At 42.4% G+C, this 22,904-nt stretch overlaps 1 protein-coding gene across 1 annotated transcript in view; it reads left to right on the top strand.

The window, feature by feature from the left end:
* The first annotated feature begins 264 nt into the window (after positions 1 to 264).
* The window catches only part of RAB3GAP1 (RAB3 GTPase activating protein catalytic subunit 1), a 134,166-nt gene continuing 111,526 nt past the window's right edge, over positions 265 to 22,904 (top strand). Inside the window, exons 1-6 of the mRNA XM_030209160.1 lie at positions 265 to 325; positions 419 to 474; positions 11,821 to 11,896; positions 13,598 to 13,730; positions 16,853 to 16,931; positions 22,584 to 22,700. Of these exons, the coding sequence (XP_030065020.1) occupies positions 308 to 325; positions 419 to 474; positions 11,821 to 11,896; positions 13,598 to 13,730; positions 16,853 to 16,931; positions 22,584 to 22,700 (479 nt within the window). The 5' untranslated portion in view covers positions 265 to 307. The remainder of the gene's footprint in view (positions 326 to 418; positions 475 to 11,820; positions 11,897 to 13,597; positions 13,731 to 16,852; positions 16,932 to 22,583; positions 22,701 to 22,904) is intronic.

Raw genomic sequence — 22,904 nt, 5'->3', positions numbered from 1 at the left:
AACAAAACTTTATCCTCCACCTTTTACGGCACTGCCTAACACATGGACCATGCGTAGGCAGTCCGTTTTTTCGTAATAATCTTGCTATTCATATTGTTTTGGGTAAACTGAAACGCCTACTGGCTTCAGCCCACATAATGGGCTGGATAGGCTGATGTCGTCTCCGTCATCAGTCTGTCTTGACTCAAGCTAACTTCCCTGGTGGTGGATTTCTCTGCGGCTATCCGGAAGACGCCTTCCCAGCATGCACCGGCGCTCACTCTGACAAGCCCCCCCCCCCCCCCCCCCTTCGCTGGTGCTTAGCAAGATGGCGGCCGACAGTGATGTGAGTTCCTGTTCTGGTTGCGGCGGGCGGCTCTTGCGAAGCTCTCCTGGAATTCTTATTGTACTCTCCTAATGTCTCTTGTTTTGTTCCTAGCCCGAGTCGGAAGTGTTTGAAATTACAGATTTTACGACAGCTTCGGAGTGGGAAAGGTAAATGTAGGCGGGGCGGGAAGAAGTGGAAATGGGGAGGGAATATCTGTGGGGTTCCACATCATCATCAGTAGCAATAAAAACACTCAGTACAGGTGTCGTAACCGTTCTGGAACAGATTACGTGAATTCAGCCAATTTAATCACCAGTGCTTTTATTTCCTATCCTGTGTTGGACCCTTCTACCGTTTATAGTGTTGTGTGTCTAGGCAAAGCAATTTTTTCTTTTAACTATTGGAAATCTTCTCACTGAGTTACTCAAGATAGGGTAACATGATAGGTTTTATTTAAACATGGGGAATTTAATGCAGTTGGAATAGAAGTATACCGATTTTCGAAATGAAGCCGTACACTGCAGGGGAGGATTTAACCCTTTGGATGCAAGGCAAATAAGGACATTCGGCACCCACTATTATAGAAATACATTTTAAACCTCTGACTTCATCACATCATCATTACCATGCCTTTCCCTTCCTAAGCAAAATCACCTTAATCATCTCCATCTGATCTTCACCAGCCCTCGGAGCATTGCTTCTTACCTGGTGTTACTTCCAAGAGTGAGGCTCTGACAGCTCGGACTGTAGAGGAGAAGCAGTAACAAGAGGTGCTGCTTAACTCCTGTCTGATGGAGGGCAACTTGCAAGTGTTGGGAGTATAGAAAGAATGGCAGCCCCAACTCTTCTTTTTGCTGAGGGCTGCCTTGCTAGACTAAAATCTGCCTTGGGAACCACTGAATTAAAAACCATGAATAATAAATCTTTAAACAAGTTTAAAAGACTTCCTTGTGTTTTTCTTTTTTTTTTTTAATACTAAGGGCCTCTTGTATCAAACTGTGCTAGCAATTCCTGTGCAGCAGTTCCAACAAAGCCCATTCAAAGCGCTGGGGTGCAGATACTTCTCAGGACAGGAGTTGTTTTAGTCCAGTTGGTGGAATTGGTTTTACTGCACCACTGAGTTGTTGTATGCTAGCCCCTGATTCAGCCCTTTAAGAGGTTGAAATGCAGCCATGTCGGGCATATTTTAAATTATGTGGTGAATAAATTATTTTTCTCAGCATTGCCATTGGCGATTCACATCTTTTTTTTTTTTCTATTCTGGGGAAGAGCCCAGGGGCCAGAAAAGAGGAAGGTTTGGGCTGTGCAGGGTTTTCCTCGCCAATTGGTGCCTGCCAGAAATTGAAAGGGGCCTCAAAACTCGCCTGTGAGCCTGTGCAGACACCCTAACGCCAGCTCAGAACTGGTTTGCAGTGGTAAGGGTTCCCTTGTTAGCTGTTCTGTTCACTGTGCATTGGAGGGAATAGGAAATTCCCTAATATGCATCATTTCGACTACATTTGTATGCTCATTGCACTGTTCTTCAGAGAGTGTGTTGGTTCCTGTGCTCTGAGCATTGTGCACTTGCAAATGCGGGTGCAAGTCCGCTTCTGATGGCCTCTAGCGCCCGCATTTGCTTCTAAGTATCGGGGCCTAAGACATGGTGTTGACTAATTATTTTGTTCTTTTGCTTTGTGACTGCTAAATTAGTATGCCTGACATAGTTCCTTTAAACGTTTGTGCCTTGGGTGTATGCCTAGTTTGATTATGCAATAAATAAATAAATATCTTAATCCAGCCCAGATTATAAAATAACCGTTTTGTTTTGTTTTTAATATGGCCAAGGAAGGTTGCAGTCTCCTTTGGTGGCCCCATTCCTACTTTGGTGGAACCAGTAGTTTCTTGCTTCTCTCAGATTGTTGGCTGATTCTTCTCCTGCAAGGAACTTGGGATAGTGGTGCAGGCAAGGAGAGAACCAAGAAGTGAGGGGAGGCAGTACTGGGTAGGAGAGCAGGAGAAGGAGACCTCTTTTAGGGTAATGGCAGTATGGTAACAAGATGTGGCATCAGGCAGAATATGTGAGACTGGCAGTTTGATATTGGTGATGGGGTAGAGAGTGCTATGGCAGGATGAGGAGCAAGAAGCAGCAGAACTGCAGCATTTAGGGTTTCTATCTGTCGTCAAAGAGGAATATAAAAAGATCCACCACAAGGTGACTAAATCATAAAAGAGGAAACATTCATGGGGATACTCAAAGTTAGGCTTACAAATATATGCATGTACTGCAATAAAGCCAGGACTCTTATTGGGCTGTTGCTTGCGTCATGGAATCAGTTGCCAAGCCTAGTGGGAATGGAAGGAGCAAAGAGTGACGCACCTGGATAGAAAGGGGTGAGTAGTCTTAATAGTATATCTGTTAAAAAGGCATTAGACCCTCCCTCCCCCCCTTGCTGAGAATTATGATCTTTCCCTATGGGCAAGTTATAAATGTTTTTAAATAAATGCTCCCTAGATTTGTAAAAGAGACATCCAGGAAAACATGGATGTCTGATAACTTAGAAAGTTTCTGACTCTTGTCCTTGGTGAATGTGCACAAAATAATTCTTTATAGAAATAAGTATATAAATGATATAAATAGTGAGTACACATATAATTTATTTTATGTCCTTTATCTATGAATATATATCATGCTTATTCATTGTGGATATCCTGAAATCTGACTGGGTGGATTTTGAAGACCTAGTGACACATCACTGTAGTTCTCAAATCTTCCCTAGGGGAGCATCAGTCAGACAGGATTTTAGGATATCCATAATGAATATATGTGACATAAATGTGCATGTAGTGTAGGCAGCATATGTATGTTGTGCATATTCAATATGGATTTCTGGAAATTCTAATTGGCTGATGCTCCCCAGGACGGATTTTACAACCACTGTCTTAAAAAGAGGGAAGAGGAAAGTAGTAGTATTTGAAGGTTTGCTAGACCTATGCCATCTAACAGTTGAATATTTATGAGATAGTTACAGATATTGGAGACCCAGTAAATGCAAATATTTTCTTGTATATTCATTGAGTATCCTAAAATTTTGGTTAATTGGGGTGTCACTAGGAGACATTTAGGGAGCCCTGTAGGAAGTGGTAAGAAAGAATGATGACCTCTAGTCCTCAGTTGCTACAAATAGGTTTGGTGTTCAGGGTATTTACAATTAATGAAATATATATTTTTTATTTTCTTTTATACTGACTGCAAGCCCAAAGCAGTGTATATTCATGTACAGTAGGTCCCCTCCAGGGACAGAAATGTGTGTTCATATATGCGATCCAGGAACCCTGTTGATTTGCATAATTTGACCACATGGAATATTATACTTTTCTGCTCCTGAAATCTTTGTGTCCATTGCAAGTAAAAGCATGAAAATTTTATTTATTTGTTACATTTGTATCCCACCTTTTCCCACTTATTAGTAGGCTCAAAGTGGTTTACATAGTTCTGGAGAGGTGGTTACAGACTCCGGTGTGAACAAAACCTGTCTTTATTGCTTCAGCCACTGAAAAACACATGCTGTCTGCATCCAGCCCTGGAACCTTCCCTCTGTCATATTCTGCCCCCATGCAAACAGGAAGTTCCATCAAAAGGCAGCAAGACGTGGCAGTGGAAAGGTTCCGGGACCAGCTACAGACAGCATGTACTTATTGCTGCTGCTGCAGCCAGTAAAAGAGACAAGTTTGAAGGACCACAAAGTGGAGAAAGGAACAGGCGCTTGGACATGCAGGGGGAAGAGTGGGAAAGGTACTGGATCCAAGGAAGGAGGGGAGGGAGAGCTGTTGGACTTAGAGGTGAGGGGGGGGGGGGTCAGATGCAGAATTCACAAGAAAGGGGATCGGGAGAAATCCTGGACTCACAGAGGAGAGGTGACAAGAGGAAATCTGGACCTATATGGGGGAGGGGGACCTGGAGAGAGAGGGGAGAAATGTGAGACTGGAGGGGAGAGTGAGGGGCATAGAATCCAGACTATAGTGGTGAAAGAGAGAGGTGTGGGACTGAAGGAGGATGCCAGACTATAGTGAGGACAGATGAGGGAAAGAGATTAGGAGTAATGCTGGACCCACAGAGGTAAGGACACATGATACACCAGGCTGGGGGAGGGGGAGAAAAATGGAAGAGAGAGATGCTGTCCTATGGATAAGAGCGGTATATAAATGGTCATCATAAATGAAATGGTAATAGGGGGAGAGAAGAAGCTGGACGATGGGTGGAGGTTGAGAGGAGGAAGACAGAGATGCTGGAACATGGTCTTCACTAAGGAAGATTTGGGGGAGATACCAGCGCCAGAAATGGTATTCAAAGCTGACAAGTCAAAGAAACTGAATGAAATCTGTGTAAACCTGGAAGATGTTATGGGGCAATTTGATAAATTGAAGAGTAGCATATCACCTGGACCAGATGGTATTCATCCCCGAGTACTGATATAATTGAAAAATGAACTTGCAGAACTATTGTTAGCAACATGTAATTTATTTTTTTTAAAGCAAGGTACCAGAAGATTGGAGAGTAGCTAATGTAACGCAAATTTTTAAAAAGGGTTTAAGAGATGATCTGGGAAATCATAGACCGGTGAGCCTGACGTCGGTGCTGGGCAATGTGCTAGAGACTATTATAAAGAAAAAAATTACAGAGCATATTCGTAAGCATGGATTAATGAGACAAAGCCAACATAGATCTACTGAAATCTTGCCTCACCAGTCTACTACATTTCTTTGAAGGGGTGAACAATATGTGGATAAAGGTGAGCTGGTCGATATTGTGTAACTGGATTCTCAAAAGGCATTTTACAAAGTACCTCATGAGAGACTCCAGAGGAAATTGGAGAGTCATGGGATAGGAGGTAGTGTTCTATAGTGGATTAAAAACTGGTTAAAATAGAGAGTAGGGTTAAATGGTCAGTATTCTCAATGAAGAATGGTAGCTAGCGAGGTTCTGCAGGGGTCTGTGCTGGGTCCGCTACTTTTTAACATATTTATAAATGATCTAGAGATGGGAGTAACTAGTGAGGTAATTAAATTTGCTGATGACACAAAGTTGTTCAAAGTTGTTATATCACAAGACTGGGCATCCAGATGGCAATTGACATTTATTGTGAGCAAGTGCAAAGTGATGCATGAGGGGAAGAGGATTGTGAAAAATTACAAGAGGACCTTATAAGACTAGGAGACTAAACGTCATCTGCCATTTGGATGTCCAGTGTGAGCAAGTGTAAAGTGATGCATGTGGGAAAGAGGAACCCGAACTATATCTACATGATGCAAGGTTCCACATTAGGAGTCGCCGACCTGGAATGGTACCTAGGAGTCATCGTTGATGATAAGTTGAAACCCTCTGCTCAGTGTGCAGCTGTGGCTAAGAAAGCAAATAGAATGTTAAGTATTATTAAGAAAGGAATGGAAAACAAAAATGAGGACATTATAATGCCTTTCTATTGCTCCATGGTGCGACTGCACCTCAAATACTGTGTGCAGTTCTAGTCACTGTATCTCAAAAAAGATATGGTGGAATTTAAAAAAGTACAGAGAAGGGCAACGAAAATGATAAAGGGGATGGGACAGATGAGGAAGGGCTAAAGCGGCCAGGGCTTTTCAGCTTGGTGAAAAGACAGCTGATGGGAGATATGATAGAGGTCTATAAAATAATGATTGGAGTGGAATGGGTATACATGAATCGCTTCTTTTCTGTTTCCAAAAATACTAGGACTAGGAGACACGCAATGAAGCTAGAAAGTAGTACATTTTAAACAAATCAGTGAAAATATTTCTTCACTCAAAGTGTAATTGGACTCTGAATTCATTGCCAGAGAATGTGGTAAAAAGCAGTTAGCTTAACGGGGTTTAGATAATTTCCTAAAAGAAACGTCCATAAGCCATTATTAAAATGGACTTGGGAAAATCCACTGCTTATTTCTAGGATAAGCCATATAAAATGTATTGTATTGCTCTGGGATCTTGCCAGGTACTTGTAACCTGGATTGGCTGCTGTTGGAAACAGGATGCTGGACTTGGTGGTCCTTCAGTCAGTCCCAGTATGGCAATGCATATGTTTCGCGTGATGCTGAGCCATGTTGGTCCTAGAGGGGAGATACTGGACATGGGGACAGATAGGGGCACAGAAGGGAGATAGTGGGCATGGAGGAACATAGGAACCAGGACACACAAGGGGCAGGCCTGGACAGGGAGAGAATAGAGACACAACGGAGCAAATATAATCTCAGTGAACAAAATCAGTACTAATTCAGCTCTCTCTCCAGTGACTAAAGTACAGCCACCTATCCTGAGATAAACAATCACTTAAGGCAAGAGAGAAGTAATAGACTTAAACTTCTTATGAAGGTTTAACATTTTGTTTTGGCCCAGAGATATTGTGGCAGAGCATTCCACATGGTTGGAGCTAAACAGAAAATAGTAGATTAGTGCATACTGTTGAATCTGGCATTGGCCATAGAGGGTAAAACTGCCGATTTTGAGATTTTGAACTTAATGATCTTGTTGATACCGGATTAGAAAATCGCATAAAAAGGCAGATCCCTGTAGAAAGTTTTGTGTGCTAGTATCAAGACTTTAAATTTGATGTAGTAGGATACCAGAAGGCAGTGGTCTAGTGGTTAGGGTGGTGGACTCTGGTCCTGGGGAACTGAGGAACTGAGTTCAGTTCCCACTTCAGGCATAGCTCCTTGTGACTCTGGGCAAGTCACTTAACCCTCCATTGCCCCAGGTACAAATAAGTACCTGTATATAATACGCAAGCCGCATTGAACCTGGTATGAGTGGGAAAGCGTGGGGTACAAATGTAAGAAAGAAAAAAATAAATAATGGGGAAACATATTTAAGTATCAATTTTATTTTAATATACACAATTTAAAAAAAATACCAAAGCAGTTTACAATAAGTGGCTAATTTAATTGCCTTGTTCTGAACCAGTTGGTGGCATCTCAGCAGTGGAGATTTTTAAGGTCATAATATATTACATTACAATAATCAAGATGACTAAGGGGGCCATTTTACTAAGGTGCGCTAAATGCTTCACAGCCCATTCTATAGCTGTGGGCTGTATGGCACTTAATGCATACTAATTTGTTAGCACACCTTAGGAAAAGAGAGCAAAGACTAAAATGAAAAGCACTGACTTCATTGGATCTGATTGATCAAGTGCTTCTCATCGCCAAACATGCCCTACTACTGTGAAAATCTGGCCCTTGAAGACTTTGTCTCCTTATGCCATAGCTCTCCATTTTCCTTGCCTGTGTCGCTGGCCGTCATTCATTTCTTCCTCCATATGCCCCACGAAACTCTTTTGAGTAATTTCTAGCTACACAATGTTGGCATTCCAGCATTGTTCTAAGTGGGAGAAGTCAACCATCACTTCAGTCATAACCCAATCTTACACAGCTGAGCAGTGAGGTATTGGAAACTATGCCTGGGAGTGGAAAATACATGGGAAGAGAAAAGATGGTTGGAGAAAGGGATAAGAGAAAGGCAGGAAGGTTGAGAGAAAGGGGAACCAGATGGAAAAATGGGATAACGGGCCAAACAAGAGTGTTGGAACAACTTTTAACATGAGGATTCTAAGAATTTCTCTTGTCAGTGTGTTATACAAACCACTAGCCCTGTAATTTAAATCTGAAGTGTGGAAGGGAAGGGGACTCGGAGGAATAGTAGAAGGAAAGCAGGGAACCAAGCTGCACTGGGGAGAGTGAAAAGTTATAGAGGCAGAAATGAAGATGAGTGTAGAATAGAGGGAAAGATGATCTTTTCCATCTTTTCACATTTCTAAGGGCTAGATTCACTAAAGTGCATTACCATATTTACATGTACTAAGATGCATTACCCACTTGCAGGCTTGCTCTTTTTACTGATTTATGTGTGTTTTATGAATGACTAGTAAAAAAGGCCCGTTTCCGAAACAAATGAAACGGGCGCTAGCATGTGGTTTTCTTAAAGTTATTTTTTCTGTTTGATGTGGTTACAATGTGTCAGGTTTTTTTTTTTTGTTTTTTTTTTTGGGGGGGGGGGTAGGGGGTTGGGGTATGTGCTCTGCTGGTAAACTGTGATGGTTTGTTGTGTTGCTTTGAGGGTGGTTATTGTTTCTTGGGTTTTTTTTTTTGTTTGTTTGTTTGTGTGGTTTTTTGTGGAGGGGAGGTTTGTGGAGGGGGACTTTTATTGTAAATGTGTTTGCAAGGGGGTTAGCCCTTGCTGGTTTTTTTTTTTTGTGCTGAAGCTGGTTTTTTTTTTTTTTTTTATGGTGGTAAGCTTGAGAGGAGCAGATTATCCCCGTCGGGGGATTGATTTTTTTTTTTTCCAGAGTAATGCGCCACGGGGGAGCAGCGCCGTATTGTAGTGTGTTTTCGGGGAATCCCCAAGGTCGGGAGATTTTCTGAGGATGGTTGGGCACATCCTCAGCCGGTTCGTTAAAGGGGGCAGAGTGATTTTGAAGAGGAATGCGGTAAGGGGAGTAGCGCCATAGTGTACTGTGTTTTCGGGGAATCCCCGACGTCGGGAGATTGTCTGAGGATGGTTGGGCACGTTCTCAGCCGGTTCGGTAAAGGAGCCAGAGGAGGGAGGGGGGGGGGAGGGTGTCGGTTTGTGTTGAACGGGGGTTTCTGGGTGTGCGGCTGGTGTTTTCCAGCCAGTGTTCAACAATTCGTAGGCAGGTTAGGAGTAGGGAAACACGCTCCGCGTGTTTCCCTACTGTTTTACGTGCTTCGGTCGCTTATTCGTTCTAGTTGGCTGTCGGGTAAGCCTACCAGTTGGGCGGCACCTTCTTCAGGGCTGGCACGTTCCAGATGGTGAGGGGCTGTTTTTGTCGTGCCTCGTGCAAAGTACATATTTTCACACATACCCGTAGGTTGCGGTGGTCGTCTGCTTTCCTTCCTGGACAGATAATCAGCCGTTCGGTCCTTTGTTCTTTTTTATTTTTTTTTCTGATAATGAGTCGTTGTGTTCGTGGTGAGTGCTCCTCCCTTATTACCTTGTTGTTGTCTCTGATTGGTCCTAGTAACGTCGCGTTTCGTTGCTTGGTAACGGTAGAGTTTGCTTTTTCTGATTGGTTAGTCATGCCTCTTATGTGTTTTACCATTGCTTGGCAACATATCCCTTCCTTCAGCACGTCATAACGTTTGACGTGAGGGCGGGGCAGGGGCGGGGCAGAGACGTGGTTGGCTGCCTGGCTTGCTGGCTTCACAACACGAACCCCACGAACCCTTCAGTGAGTGTTTTACTGACTTCAGAACGTTGTCCTCATTAGAACGTTCACGGTGCGTTTTATTATATTAGATTATGGCTATCCTATCATACTTTTGGAGTTCCTTTCCCTTTCTATAATTTTAGATTGAACACCGCCTTGACTTATTTTGCAAAAAAAGACAGTATAACAAATGCTGAATAAATGAAAAATGATTGTTTACTGCAGGTCCCATTTTTATGAAATCGGACCTACAGTGGTGGAAATAAGTATTTGATCCCTTGCTGATTTTGTAAGTTTGCCCACTGACAAAGACATGAGCAGCCCATAATTGAAGGGTAGGTTATTGGTAACAGTGAGAGATAGCACATCACAAATTAAATCCGGAAAATCACATTGTGGAAAGTATATGAATTTATTTGCATTCTGCAGAGGGAAATAAGTATTTGATCCCCCACCAACCAGTAAGAGATCTGGCCCCTACAGACCAGGTAGATGCTCCAAATCAACTCGTTACCTGCATGACAGACAGCTGTCGGCAATGGTCACCTGTATGAAAGACACCTGTCCACAGACTCAGTGAATCAGTCAGACTCTAACCTCTACAAAATGGCCAAGAGCAAGGAGCTGTCTAAGGATGTCAGGGACAAGATCATACACCTGCACAAAGCTGGAATGGGCTACAAAACCATCAGTAAGACGCTGGGCGAGAAGGAGACAACTGTTGGTGCCATAGTAAGAAAATGGAAGAAGTACAAAATGACTGTCAATCGACAAATATCTGGGGCTCCACGCAAAATCTCACCTCGTGGGGTATCCTTGATCATGAGGAAGGTTAGAAATCAACCTACAACTACAAGGGGGGAACTTGTCAATGATCTCAAGGCAGCTGGGACCACTGTCACCACGAAAACCATTGGTAACACATTACGACATAACGGATTGCAATCCTGCAGTGCCCGCAAGGTCCCCCTGCTCCGGAAGGCACTTGTGACGGCCCGTCTGAAGTTTGCCAGTGAACACCTGGATGATGCCGAGAGTGATTGGGAGAAGGTGCTGTGGTCAGATGAGACAAAAATTGAGCTCTTTGGCATGAACTCAACTCGCCGTGTTTGGAGGAAGAGAAATGCTGCCTATGACCCAAAGAACACCGTCCCCACTGTCAAGCATGGAGGTGGAAATGTTATGTTTTGGGGGTGTTTCTCTGCTAAGGGCACAGGACTACTTCACCGCATCAATGGGAGAATGGATGGGGCCATGTACCGTACAATTCTGAGTGACAACCTCCTTCCCTCCGCCAGGGCCTTAAAAATGGGTCGTGGCTGGGTCTTCCAGCACGACAATGACCCAAAACATACAGCCAAGGCAACAAAGGAGTGGCTCAGGAAGAAGCACATTAGGGTCATGGAGTGGCCTAGCCAGTCACCAGACCTTAATCCCATTGAAAACTTATGGAGGGAGCTGAAGCTGCGAGTTGCCAAGCGACAGCCCAGAACTCTTAATGATTTAGAGATGATCTGCAAAGAGGAGTGGACCAAAATTCCTCCTGACATGTGTGCAAACCTCATCATCAACTACAGAAGACGTCTGACCGCTGTGCTTGCCAACAAGGGTTTTGCCACCAAGTATTAGGTCTTGTTTGCCAGAGGGATTAAATACTTATTTCCCTCTGCAGAATGCAAATAAATTCATATACTTTCCACAATGTGATTTTCCGGATTTAATTTGTGATGTGCTATCTCTCACTGTTACCAATAACCTACCCTTCAATTATGGGCTGCTCATGTCTTTGTCAGTGGGCAAACTTACAAAATCAGCAAGGGATCAAATACTTATTTCCACCACTGTATTTACTAGTGACACACATTAAGAGGGATGTTTTTGAAGGAATGTCCCGAGTCAGAATGGGACATCCTACTTATAACAGCCCCCAAAAAATCCATCTCTCAGGTAATTTCCATGTTTACTGTTGTTCGTAAAGATCAAGATTTCCTCTTGGGTAAAAAAAAAAAAAAACAACTTACAGACACAAGCCTAATTGTTTTGTGACAGTGCCTGGCCAAATGGAAGACCCAGGTTTGATTTCTGTGTCAGCTTTTGGACTCATGATGCTGTAAAGGCTGACTGAAGGGTTCACTCATTTCATGCCTTTCAGCTTGGTGCTGCAATGAGATAGACAAGGGAATTAAAAATCCCTTTTGGGAGTGAATTCCAGTTGTGTTAGAAGCCTTCAGGAGGAAGCTGCCTGTCCATATAAGATTCAAATTTTCAGTGCAGTGATACTGTTCTATTTCTCTCTTAGATTTATTTCAAAAGTTGAAGAAGTTTTGAATGACTGGAAACTAATTGGAAAGTATTCTCGAAAACCTCCAGAAAAGGTATTACGTATTTCAATTCTAACGTAGTGCATGATGACAAATGAAGTCCAATGTGTTTCATCCGCTCTGCCCAGTAGGGTTTTCAGGATAATATCTACTGGGCAGTTCAAGTTACTTTCCTCGTGCTTTTTTAGAATAAGCACAATAAAGGCTGACTGAATTTTGTTTTCAGGGCCGGCACCAAAACTGATCCAAAATCTGGGGTTCAGGTTTTTGCAACCTGCTGCCATCGCTGCTGCAGTCTAGCCTTCCCCCTACCCACCCTAACAGAGAACATGTCCTTCCTTAGGTCCGACCACCACTCTCCCCATGCCCCCCTCCCCTCCCCCCTCCATGGTAGGCCATCCTCAGGCCTCCCTTGTAAAGGCTCTGTTGCTGTAGTGGTGTCTTCAGGGCAGGACCAACAGAAGGTGGGAAGTCCAAAACTCCTCAGAAAAAAAACAGCAAACCGAAGAGGGTGGAAAAAAAAAAACATGTAAAATGATGTGCAATCCAAATAGCAGCCTTTATTAAACATAACCCATACAAGTGGGTCACTTGTATAGCTTATGTTTCATAAAGGCTCCTCTTTGGATTGCACATCATTTTACATGTTTTTTTTTTCCACCCTCTTTGGTTTTCTGTCTTCAGGGCAGGAGCTTCCAAAGTTGTTTCTGCCCCCTTCCTCTTTGCTGAAAAAATGGCAGCCATGACTTCTTGTGGTAACTTTGTGAGATTGCCATGGGAGGTTGCGGCTGCCATTTATTTCAGCACAGGGGCAGAAGCAACTTGGGATGCTCCTGCCCCGAAGACATCGCTATACCCTAGGACGTTTACAAAGTAGGGCCTACTGCGGAAGAGGGGAGGGATGGAGGAGGGCAGAGTTGTGGGGGGCGGAGGCTGGCCTGCAGCGGCGGGTGGGGCCACAGTTTTCGTCCAGAACCAAAAATGCTGGTTTGTCTGCCTCTAAACAGAACAGTTATTTTCACAGCTGTTTTGAATCGGTGTTTTCCAGCTTCTTCTAAAATCGGACTTAGATGTCATATCAAAATTGCTCTTCAAATGTTGTAAAAAGTCACATAACTGCTGCACAGGACCCACAACACACCTTCATTTCTTTTAACCACTTTCCAAACATCAGTAATACATACTTGCGATGAATCTCCCTCAAAGGGGGAGGTACCTCAATAAGAAACTTAATTGGTTTCAAAGAACTAGATGATGATGATCCTGAAGATGGCATAGGGGGAAAAGCCATCTTGGGATAAACCCTCTGTGGAAAGAGAAAAGGAGGCATTAAGTGGATTAGGGGAATGCCTTTCCCCTGAACTTAGAAGCACCAGAGTCGAGACCAGCAGCCAATAAAGGAGCGCTGTCTTTACTCAAAGGCACATAAGATTCTATCCATTGGACCTGGAGCAGAAGAAGTACTCACAGGAGGGTATTTTATTTTAACTTTACATTTCCTCTTAACAGTGAATAAAGATGAAAAAATTACCTGGAGAGGACAATAAATTCCAAAGACAGTTTACCAAAACCTCTGGGCCTACCGAGGTTCCACTAGCATTAGTGATTGGGATTTAAGCTCCTTGATACCAAACTTATCTAGTTTAGTTCCACAGTCATTGGAGGATACTGGTTTGTGTGATGTTACTTTCATATGGATTTAGGAGAGAAGGGGAGTGGTACATGATTAGCTTTTTTTCCCTCTTTGCTGTGTAGGGAGAATATACTTCTGGAACTTGGGAGGAAAAATTGGAAGAAGTTTCTTTTGCTGACTTTAAATTTTCAGTAACTCATCATTATTTAGTACAAGAATCCTGTGAGAAAGAAGAGAGAGAAGAATCGGGAGAAGGTACGCTGTACTTTTTTTGATCATGTTTTCATGCGTCTCCCATATTGGCTGGTAATAAAACTATGAAAATGATATACTGTATATACTGTCTTGAGTAGAGAGATGTGTTAGCTGTGTTAGTCCACTTCTAAAAGCAGTCAATAGAAATAGAATAAAATAAAACAGAGAAAAGAAAATAAGATGATACCTTTTTTTATTAGACTAACAGTACATTTTTTGATTAGCTTTCGAAGGTAGCCCTTCTTCATCAGATCAGAAATAATCAAATGTTGATAAGTAACAGCATATATAAGTGAAACATCAAAGTATTTCAGTGATGGACTGAAAGGATGAGGAAGGGGAGGGCTAGATGAGAAACAGAGAGGGCTGTTCATCATGGGGGAAAAAGATGATTGAGAGGGGATCTGATAAAGTCTATAAACTCATGAGTAGGGTGGAACAGTTAAATAAGGAATGATTGTTCCACATTTTAAACGCTGAATCAAGAAGTAACACCATGAAACTAAACTGAAACAAAATCAGAAAACTTTTTCAGGCTGTGCATAAGCTGTGGAATATGTTGCAGGAGGCCGTGGTCAAGGTAAGTAACATAGCTGGGATGAAAAGAGATTTGAACAAGTTCCTGGAGGAAAACTCTATTAAAAACAATATTAGACTTCAGAGAACAATTGGATTACCCTTGGACATGAACTATAAGAAATAGATATACATTTTGGGGATCTGCCTGGTATTCAAGGTCCTATCAGGTCATGGTGAATTCCAACACTTCTGAACCGTGGAATGCTTCCTGTGGGGTCCCCCAGGGCTCTCCCCTCTCACCCACCCTATTCAATATAATGATGATGCCTCTAGCCACAGCACTTGCAAATCTGGACCTCAACCCTTTCATCTATGCGGATGACATTACAGTCTACATCCCTTTTCAATCCACAGTATCAGAAGTTGCCAAGCTCATAGATGCCTGTTTCTCCACTTTAGAACAATGGGCTAGGGTGTTCCGCTTCAGGCTAAACAGGGAAAAAACTCATTGTCTCATCCTCTCGTCCACGCACGCTCATGTAACTGACACAATGCTTCCAGCTCTGGGCTCGGCCCTCCCGATTGCCAAAAGCCTGAGACTTTTAGGAGTACACCTGGATTCACATCTCCAGCTGGTTGATCATGTACACCTGGTCTCCAAAAAAATGTTCCAGGCCATGTGGAGGCTTCGACGCATTAGATACCTCCTTCCCAGAGACTTGCTTCGTACCCTTGTCCATTGGCTTGTCATATCCCACCTGGATTATTGTAGTGGTATATATGTGGGTTGCCAGGCCTCCTTATTGAAAACTTTCCAAACGGCTCAGAACACCGCGGCGAGGCTCATCCTAAACGAACGGCGTTTCGCACACGCCGACCCCCTGCGCTTTAAACTTCATTGGCTACCTGTACAGGAGCGCATTGCCTTTAAGATCTGCTCCCTAACACATAAAATCATCTATGGGGATGCCCCGGAATATATGCTCCCCTTGATCGACCTTCCGCCTAGAAATGCCAACCCTGCTGCTCGGTCATATCTCCATCTCCATTTTCCGAATTGTAAGGGAGTCAAGTATAAGAAAATCTTCGCCTCGTCTTTCTGTTATTGGAGTCCCAAATACTGGAACACGTTACCTCGTCACCTTAAAACCCAAGTGGACCATGCCCTTTTTAAGAAGTTATTAAAGACATTCCTCTTTGCTAAGACTTACCCCTCAATTTACCATGTTGATTAAAGCATCCCTTGTCCCTTCCCTACTTAGTTCACTTTGTTAGTTTCTTCCCTCCTGTGTATTTCTTTATGCTTGCCTAAGCTGTTAAGATTGTACTCTTATTTAATTCTCTGTAAGCCACATTGCGCCTGCATGTGTGGGAAAATGTGGGATATAAGTAACAAATAAATAAATAAATAAATATTCATGTCCCAGACTGTCTATGGTCAGAGATGGAATGCTGGGCTCAATGTACCTTGGTCTGATTAGCACAGCTTTACTTTTTTTTTTTTTTTTTAACGTTTGTTCCTTAACACCCGTTAAACTTCAAAATTGTGCATTATTTTTCCATAACACAAGTTAGTAGAATGTGGGGTAGAGGCTGACTAAAACTTCCTTTTTCAGTTTCGGCCAAACTGAAAACTTTCTGCCAAAATTGTAGCCAAAACTCATTACTCAGTTTCTGCTGAAAACGAAAACAAAAACTCACGTTTGGTTGTGTGAATGTGAACTAGTGAGGGCTGCCGAGGATTGTCAGAGCTTGCAGTCTACATCCCTCTTCTAAACACACAGTATGTAAGCCAGAATATAACAATTTAAATAATGAAAAACCAAGCAAAATAGTCTCCACACACATGGCCCACAGCTAATGAAAACAAACTAAAAACTGTGGTGCTTTTACAATGGCTGACTTAGCCTCTTTGTCTCATTAAATTATCACAGACAACTAGGTCTAAAAATTGCTGTTTAAAATGTTTTATATTTGTGTGTTTAGCCCAATATTTAGCACAATAGTGCTGGGATGTTTTGCCCAGCTCTCATATCTGTAGAGTGAAGTGGGAGGCTCAATATATTTTCAAATTGGCGGATTTCACTGAGATAGAGCTGGAGGCTTTAAACATAAATTCATGTTGTGATTTTTCTACTCTTTTTAAATTTAGCTAGTTTTTCTCTTTATTTCTATGCACTTGGTTTACAAAAGGTTAAGGTTCACAAAACACTGGACCTATGATTATATTGGAGAGACAGTGTTTCAATGTTTGATTACCTGGACCTCTCAGTTATGATTCATTAACACTTGCAGAAAAATTGAAAGATATGGTGGAGTGGAGGAGTAGCCTAGTGGTTAGGATGGTGGACTTTGGTCCTGGGGAACTGAAGAACTGAGTTTGATTCCCACTTCAGGCACAGGCAGCTCCTTGTGACTCTGGGCAAGTCACTTAACCCGCCATTGCCCCATGTAAGCCGCATTGAGCCTGCCATGAGTGGGAAAGCGCGGGGTACAAATGTAACAAAAACAAAATATGATTTTGATTTCATTTGTAAATGAGCATATATAGATGTAGGCTTTATTAAATACCAGCATCTTATTTGTATCAAATTGTTTCTCAGATGCTCTTCCGGAGTCCATGCAGGATTTGCTGTGTACGAACAATGATTTTCCTCCAAGAGCTCACTGTCTGGTAAGATGGTAAGTGCACTGGATGGAGCAGGAGGTATCTGCAGTATGTAATAATCTATTGTGCAGAAATGTTAGCACTAACCTCCATGTTTCATAAGCTGTTCCTGGATTTCACACTTACTGAAACCTGTCATAAAGCATCGGGGAGAAGAATGAAAATAGTACTGAGATTCATTCTTACAAGATTCCAACACTTTGTACTGTTTAGTACTAAGAAAAATAAACCTGCAGCCAGTATGAATTGGTGACACATTTCTGCTACCTGGACTAATGTAAGATTACAATTATTTTGGAGAGAAATTTAATTTGTTGAAGGTCACAAACACAGTCAGTGGTAGACGGGAGTCTTGAAGAAATACCTCAGATCTTCTCATTTGTAATTTGGTATTTCAACGATTAGATTCCATGTCAATAGTAGAAGTAAGAGAAATGCATTGCCTTTTTTTTAATTATACTGTTTAAAAGCATTAGAGGTTAGGACTGTAAACAGTAGGTTTGATAGCAACTTTCTAAATGTTAACTATTTTAGTAATGAACAGAAATATTTATTTTTTTAGATTTTCCTCACACCTTTTTCAGTAGTAGCTCAAGGTGAGTTGCATTCAGGTACACTGTGTATTTCTCTGTTCCTGGAAGGCTCACAATCTAATTTTGTACCTGAGGCAATGGAGGGTTAAGTGACTTGCCCAAGATCACAAGAAGCAGCAGTGAGATTTGAAGCAGCCACCTCTGGATATCAAGACTGGTGCTCTAACCACTAGGCTACTCCTCCACTATAATAATTGTAATTGAGTCAAGGTGTTTTGCTTGTTTTTTTTTTTTTTTTCTACCTGGCATTGCCATATCTGTGTGTGTGTCTCTGTGTGCCTCCCCTCCCCACCAGTGTTTTTTTTTTCTGTTTAGTGTCCTGTCAATCTGAAATTTGGAGGATGTGTCTGGGGTACATGAGGATTCTAACAATGCTTTGTATCGGTGGTCTTCACTACTTTTTTAAAGTGGGACAACATTGATCCAGTGGGGCTGGAGTGGGGACAGGTTTAGGAGAAGAGTTCCCTATACATTGTCATAGCTGACTGGGAAGAGGTCTACCCTTTGACAAAGTCTCAGCACCCTGTTCTGTGTCAGATCTCCTGCTTTCTGGTCCCCTATTCCCTTCCCTGTATTCTTCTAACTACTTCGTCTCTTTTGCTGCTCCACATCAATTGGCAGAGTCTGGAAAACCTGCCAGCTTCATTGTTTCTCTCGAACAGTGATGGTTTATAAAAAAAAAAAGTTGCTATTGGGAGTTAAACCTGGGTTCCTTGGAAGCCACCACTAGCTTACAGGCCTCACAATGAAAAACACTTTTTTACAGTGGAGTGGAGGAATAGCCTAGTGGTAGTGCAGCAGACTTTGATCCTGGGGAACTGGATTTGATTCCCACTGCAGCTTCTTGTGACTCTGGGCATGTCACTTATCCCTCCATTGCCCAAGTACAAATAAGTACCTGTGTATAATAAGTAAACCACTTTGAATGTAGCTGCAAAAACCACAGAAAGGTGGTATATCAAGTCCCATTCCCTTTCCTCTTATATAATCTACAAAAAAATAGATGAAAACCCAGTTTTCTTCCTTTTTGGCCTGCATTATCCTTCTGCTCCTTCAAGCTCCATGTTCACACACAACTAATCTCTACTATAGCTACAACATGAGGAGCATTTGTTCCCAATATAATTAACCTTTGTCATCTAAGCCAACCATTGCACAACAGTCCTGGGCCAGGGACTTCCCCTGGAACTTGTGCAATCTGAAAGTGTAAGTATTACTGTCAACTGATGGCTGGGTTCCTCTGCCTCCAGTGACTGTGAATTCTACCTTTGTGGTATTTACTGCTAGCCCCAGGAGCAAAAACAACGATCCAGAATCAAGTCAGTTTTCCACAGTTAAAAACCAGTTTAAGTTATTGCACCTCAATGTTTTCTTAATGTGGTGCTGCAATATAGTAGGTCCATGTGTGTTTTCTAATAGAGCAATGTTCATATTGGAGGTAATTTTTTATAAACCTTTTACGCTCATAACATGAGGTCATGCCTGAAGGTAGTAGGTGCGTGCTTATAAAGCAGATGTGCTCAGGGAAAGGGTTTTATGTGGTGGTCCAATTTCTCCAAGGAGAAGCAGGCCATAATTCTCACAGTTGAGTAGTGTGACCCACGTTTCTCTGTCCAGAGCTTGTAACAAGCTTAAAGTAGCTTTGTAGAGCACATGCCCAATTGCCTTCCCACCCGCCACGAGAGTGCAGTTCTTCTTTTATCGCGGTAAGAACAGGATGTCATTTTGTCTTCGTTCTCGCTGCTTGGTCTGGTAGAGCTTTTTGAGTGCCTTTCAGCTGCTTTTTTTGACCTGTTCTTTGGATCATTGCGTTTTTTCCCCATGTTTCGTGTCTTTTTATCCCCTCCCTTTATTATGTTTACTCAATTTTGCCTGCTTTTTTTTCCCGCATTATTAGGCTGCTTTTAGGCCTTGACTCCGGTTTCTCCCTTTTTTTGGCACCATTGAGTCATTTGATTTGGCCACGGAAGTTTTTCCTTCCATGTCCATGAAAGCACTGTGGAGATTGAAGTGTTTTTCAACCCTCATCACGCAGAACGAGGGCTATCTTCTACATCCCAACCTCCAGTCTGTGGCCCTCAGGACCTGGATGTTGAGAGCCTAGAATTTGCTTCCTTGTCTCTTCCTGAGGGTGTCTCCTGGGTCTTACTGGATTCCAGGAAACATTCCACTAAGAGGTGTTACACTTTTAAATGGAGAAGGTTTGCCGTAAAGGTTCACCTCAGTGCAATTAGTGCTGATCATCAGCCTGTAGAGGTTAAGCCCATCTCTGGACAGCCTCTAGTTGTTTGCTTTATTAGTAAAAAATCTTATTTACATTTACCCATTCTACACATTCAGTATCTTGAAGACCTCAATCTCATATCCCTCCTCAGCAGTCTCTCTTCCAAGCTGAAGAGCTCTAACCTCTTAAGTCTTTCCTCATATGACAAGAGTTTCATCCCCTTAATCATTTTGGTTTCCCTTCTTTGAACCTTTTCTAATTCTTCTATATCTTTTTTTTTATGATGCGGTGACCAGAACTGCACGCAGTACTCAAGGTGTGGTCGTACAATGGAGCGATACAGGGGCACTATAATGTTCTTTGTCTTATTTTCTAACCTTTCCTAATAATTTGCTTTGTTGGCCACCGCCACACACACGGCAGAAGATTTCAGCACATTGTCCACGATGACACCTAGATCTTTTTCTTGGGTGCTGACTCCTAGGGTGGAATGTATCATCAAATAACTATGATTTGGATTATTCTTCCCAATGTGCTTCACTTTGCACTTGTCCACATTAAATCTCATTTGCCATTTGGATGCTCAGTCATCCAGTTTCTAAGGGCTTCCTGTATGCTGTAAAAAATGACCATGGAAATCACTGCCATGTTAAAATCGTGGCAGTAATCCACAGCTCATTGCTAAATGTCACCTTCCTGTCAACACACGAGCAGTGATTGGCTCACATGCTGACAGGAAGAGTGATAGTAAAAACAAAAACAAATTACTGGCATCTTCATCTACACTGGCACTCTCCCTCCCTCATTAAAGTGAACCTATCCCTAGTGGACTCCTTTTACCCTGTTTTTATTAAGAAATCTTTATCATGCTTGTCCTTTAAGTAAACACAAAATAGGAAACATCTCAATGCTACTTTCTCTTGTTACTTGTGCACAGTTTGGGTGAGCATAAAAAGCTGGTAATCATGGTTTGTTTTTTTACACATTCTCACAAAGGCGATATGCAGTTTCGTTTTCGGCTGAAAAATGGTTAAACAGTTTTGGTAGCAGTTTTTCGGCCTCTAGTATCATACCTCCCCTTTTTCTGCACCTAATCTATTTTGATTGTAAACCACTTAAACAATTAATTTATTTGTGGTATATTAAATGTGGACTGTGAAGGCTCCCCCCCCCCCCCAAATGGGAAAAATGGTTCTAATAGCTGCAGTATACAACTGCTGACTCACAGTAACGGCTCATTTATAGAATTACACCTTTCAAATACTCTTTTGCCCCCATCTCCTGTCTGATTGTAGACTCGTAGAGAACCAATACAGATACAAATGCACAGACAAGCCCAGTCACACACAACTACAAACGTGCATGCAAACACATACACTGACATACATATGAATTTTCTCAAACATATGAGCCCACAAAGATGCATGCAGAAAATAGAGATACATACTCACAAAACAGATAAACATAGAAAAACATACATGCACACATCCGCCCCTTTCTTTCCGAGCACTCTACCAAAACCCTCATCCACACCCTTGTCACCTCTCGTTTAGACTACTGCAATCTGCTTCTTGCTGGCCTCCCACTTAGTCACCTCTCCCCTCTCCAGTCGGTTCAAAACTCTGCTGCCCGTCTCATCTTCCGCCAGGGTCGCTTTACTCATACTACCCCTCTCCTCAAGACCCTTCACTGGCTCCCTATCCGTTTTCGCATCCTGTTCAAACTTCTTCTACTAACCTATAAATGTACTCACTCTGCTGCTCCCCAGTATCTCTCCACACTCGTCCTTCCCTACACTCCTTCCCGTGCACTCCGCTCCATGGATAAATCCTTCTTATATGTTCCCTTCTCCACTACTGCCAACTCCAGATTCGCGCCTTCTGTCTCGCTGCACCCTACGCCTGGAATAAACTTCCTGAGCCCCTACGTCTTGCCCCATCCTTGGCCACCTTTAAATCTAGACTGAAAACCCACCTCTTTAACATTGCTTTTGACTCGTAACCACTCGCCTCCACCTACCCTCCTCTCTTCCTTCCCGTTCACATTAATTGATTTGATTTGCATACTTTATTTTTTGTCTATTAGATTGTAAGCTCTTTGAGCAGGGACTGTCTTTCTTCTATGTTTGTGCAGCGCTGCATATGCCTTGTAGCGCTATAGAAATGCTAAATAGTAGTAGTAGTAGTAATTTGGCACAAATTTCATAAGCCATGAACAGCCATTTAGCAATAGTCACTAATTAATTTTCATTTATTTACCACCTTTTTGAAAGATTCAATCAGGGTGGTATATAGTAGCCCACACTCTCTGAATCTGGTTGGTTCATAGTGTCTGTGTTTTCCAGTGCGTTTTTTCTAACGCAAAAGGTGCTGGTACTCAAATGCCAGGCCACCCTTCAGGGGTGGGGTGATCACTGAGGGACCCACCCCACAATGGTCAGGCCCCCTGCAACCAGTCACAGAATCTATGACAAGGCAGAATTGATGTATAGGGCCTGAGCTCTGTCACATAAACTTGGGGACCATGGGTCAATTTTAGTAGACAATGAAAAAGGTGCCGGTACTCAGTACCCCCACAAAAAAAGCCCTGGTGTTTTCACAAGTGCACCTGCTGCATGAATCGATCAGATCCCATAGGTTTCTTTTATAGTTTGTGTTTATGGCAAAATTAGTCCATCCATATTGCCAATCATGAGGTACTTTGTGTTATTTAGAAAAATGACTGCATCAAGAGATTCATAGGATTTGCAAGGAAGCAGCTAATAATTGTGGTATGTAATATATAAATAATTTGCAAGTCTAGAGGATAAAAATGTGTATATTATAGTTAAATCTTTGCTTTTCTTACAGGTATGGTCTTCGAGAATTTGTAGTAATTGCTCCAGCAGCCAATGATGCAGTTATAAGTGAATCGAAGTGCAACCTTCTCCTTAGTTCAGTTTCTATTGCTTTGGGGAACACTGGCTGGTAAGTAATAGTCAATAGTTAGCAATATTGTATGCTTTCTAATAAATGAAGGTTATGGATATAGCCACTGCAAATGATAAATTATGCATGTGAATAAGTTCTTTATGTAATACTGTAGAGCAGTGTTTTTCAACCAGTGTGCCACAGCTCCGCAGGTATTCCATGGGAGTTTGGTGTTACTCCAGTTCACTCCCCAGCCAGCGA

The sequence above is a fragment of the Microcaecilia unicolor genome, chromosome 7 (assembly GCF_901765095.1).
Source record: "Microcaecilia unicolor chromosome 7, aMicUni1.1, whole genome shotgun sequence".
Taxonomy (NCBI): Eukaryota; Metazoa; Chordata; class Amphibia; order Gymnophiona; family Siphonopidae; genus Microcaecilia; species Microcaecilia unicolor.
Note: the sequence above shows the minus strand (reverse complement) of the source record. Positions and strands in the feature narration are given on the sequence as shown.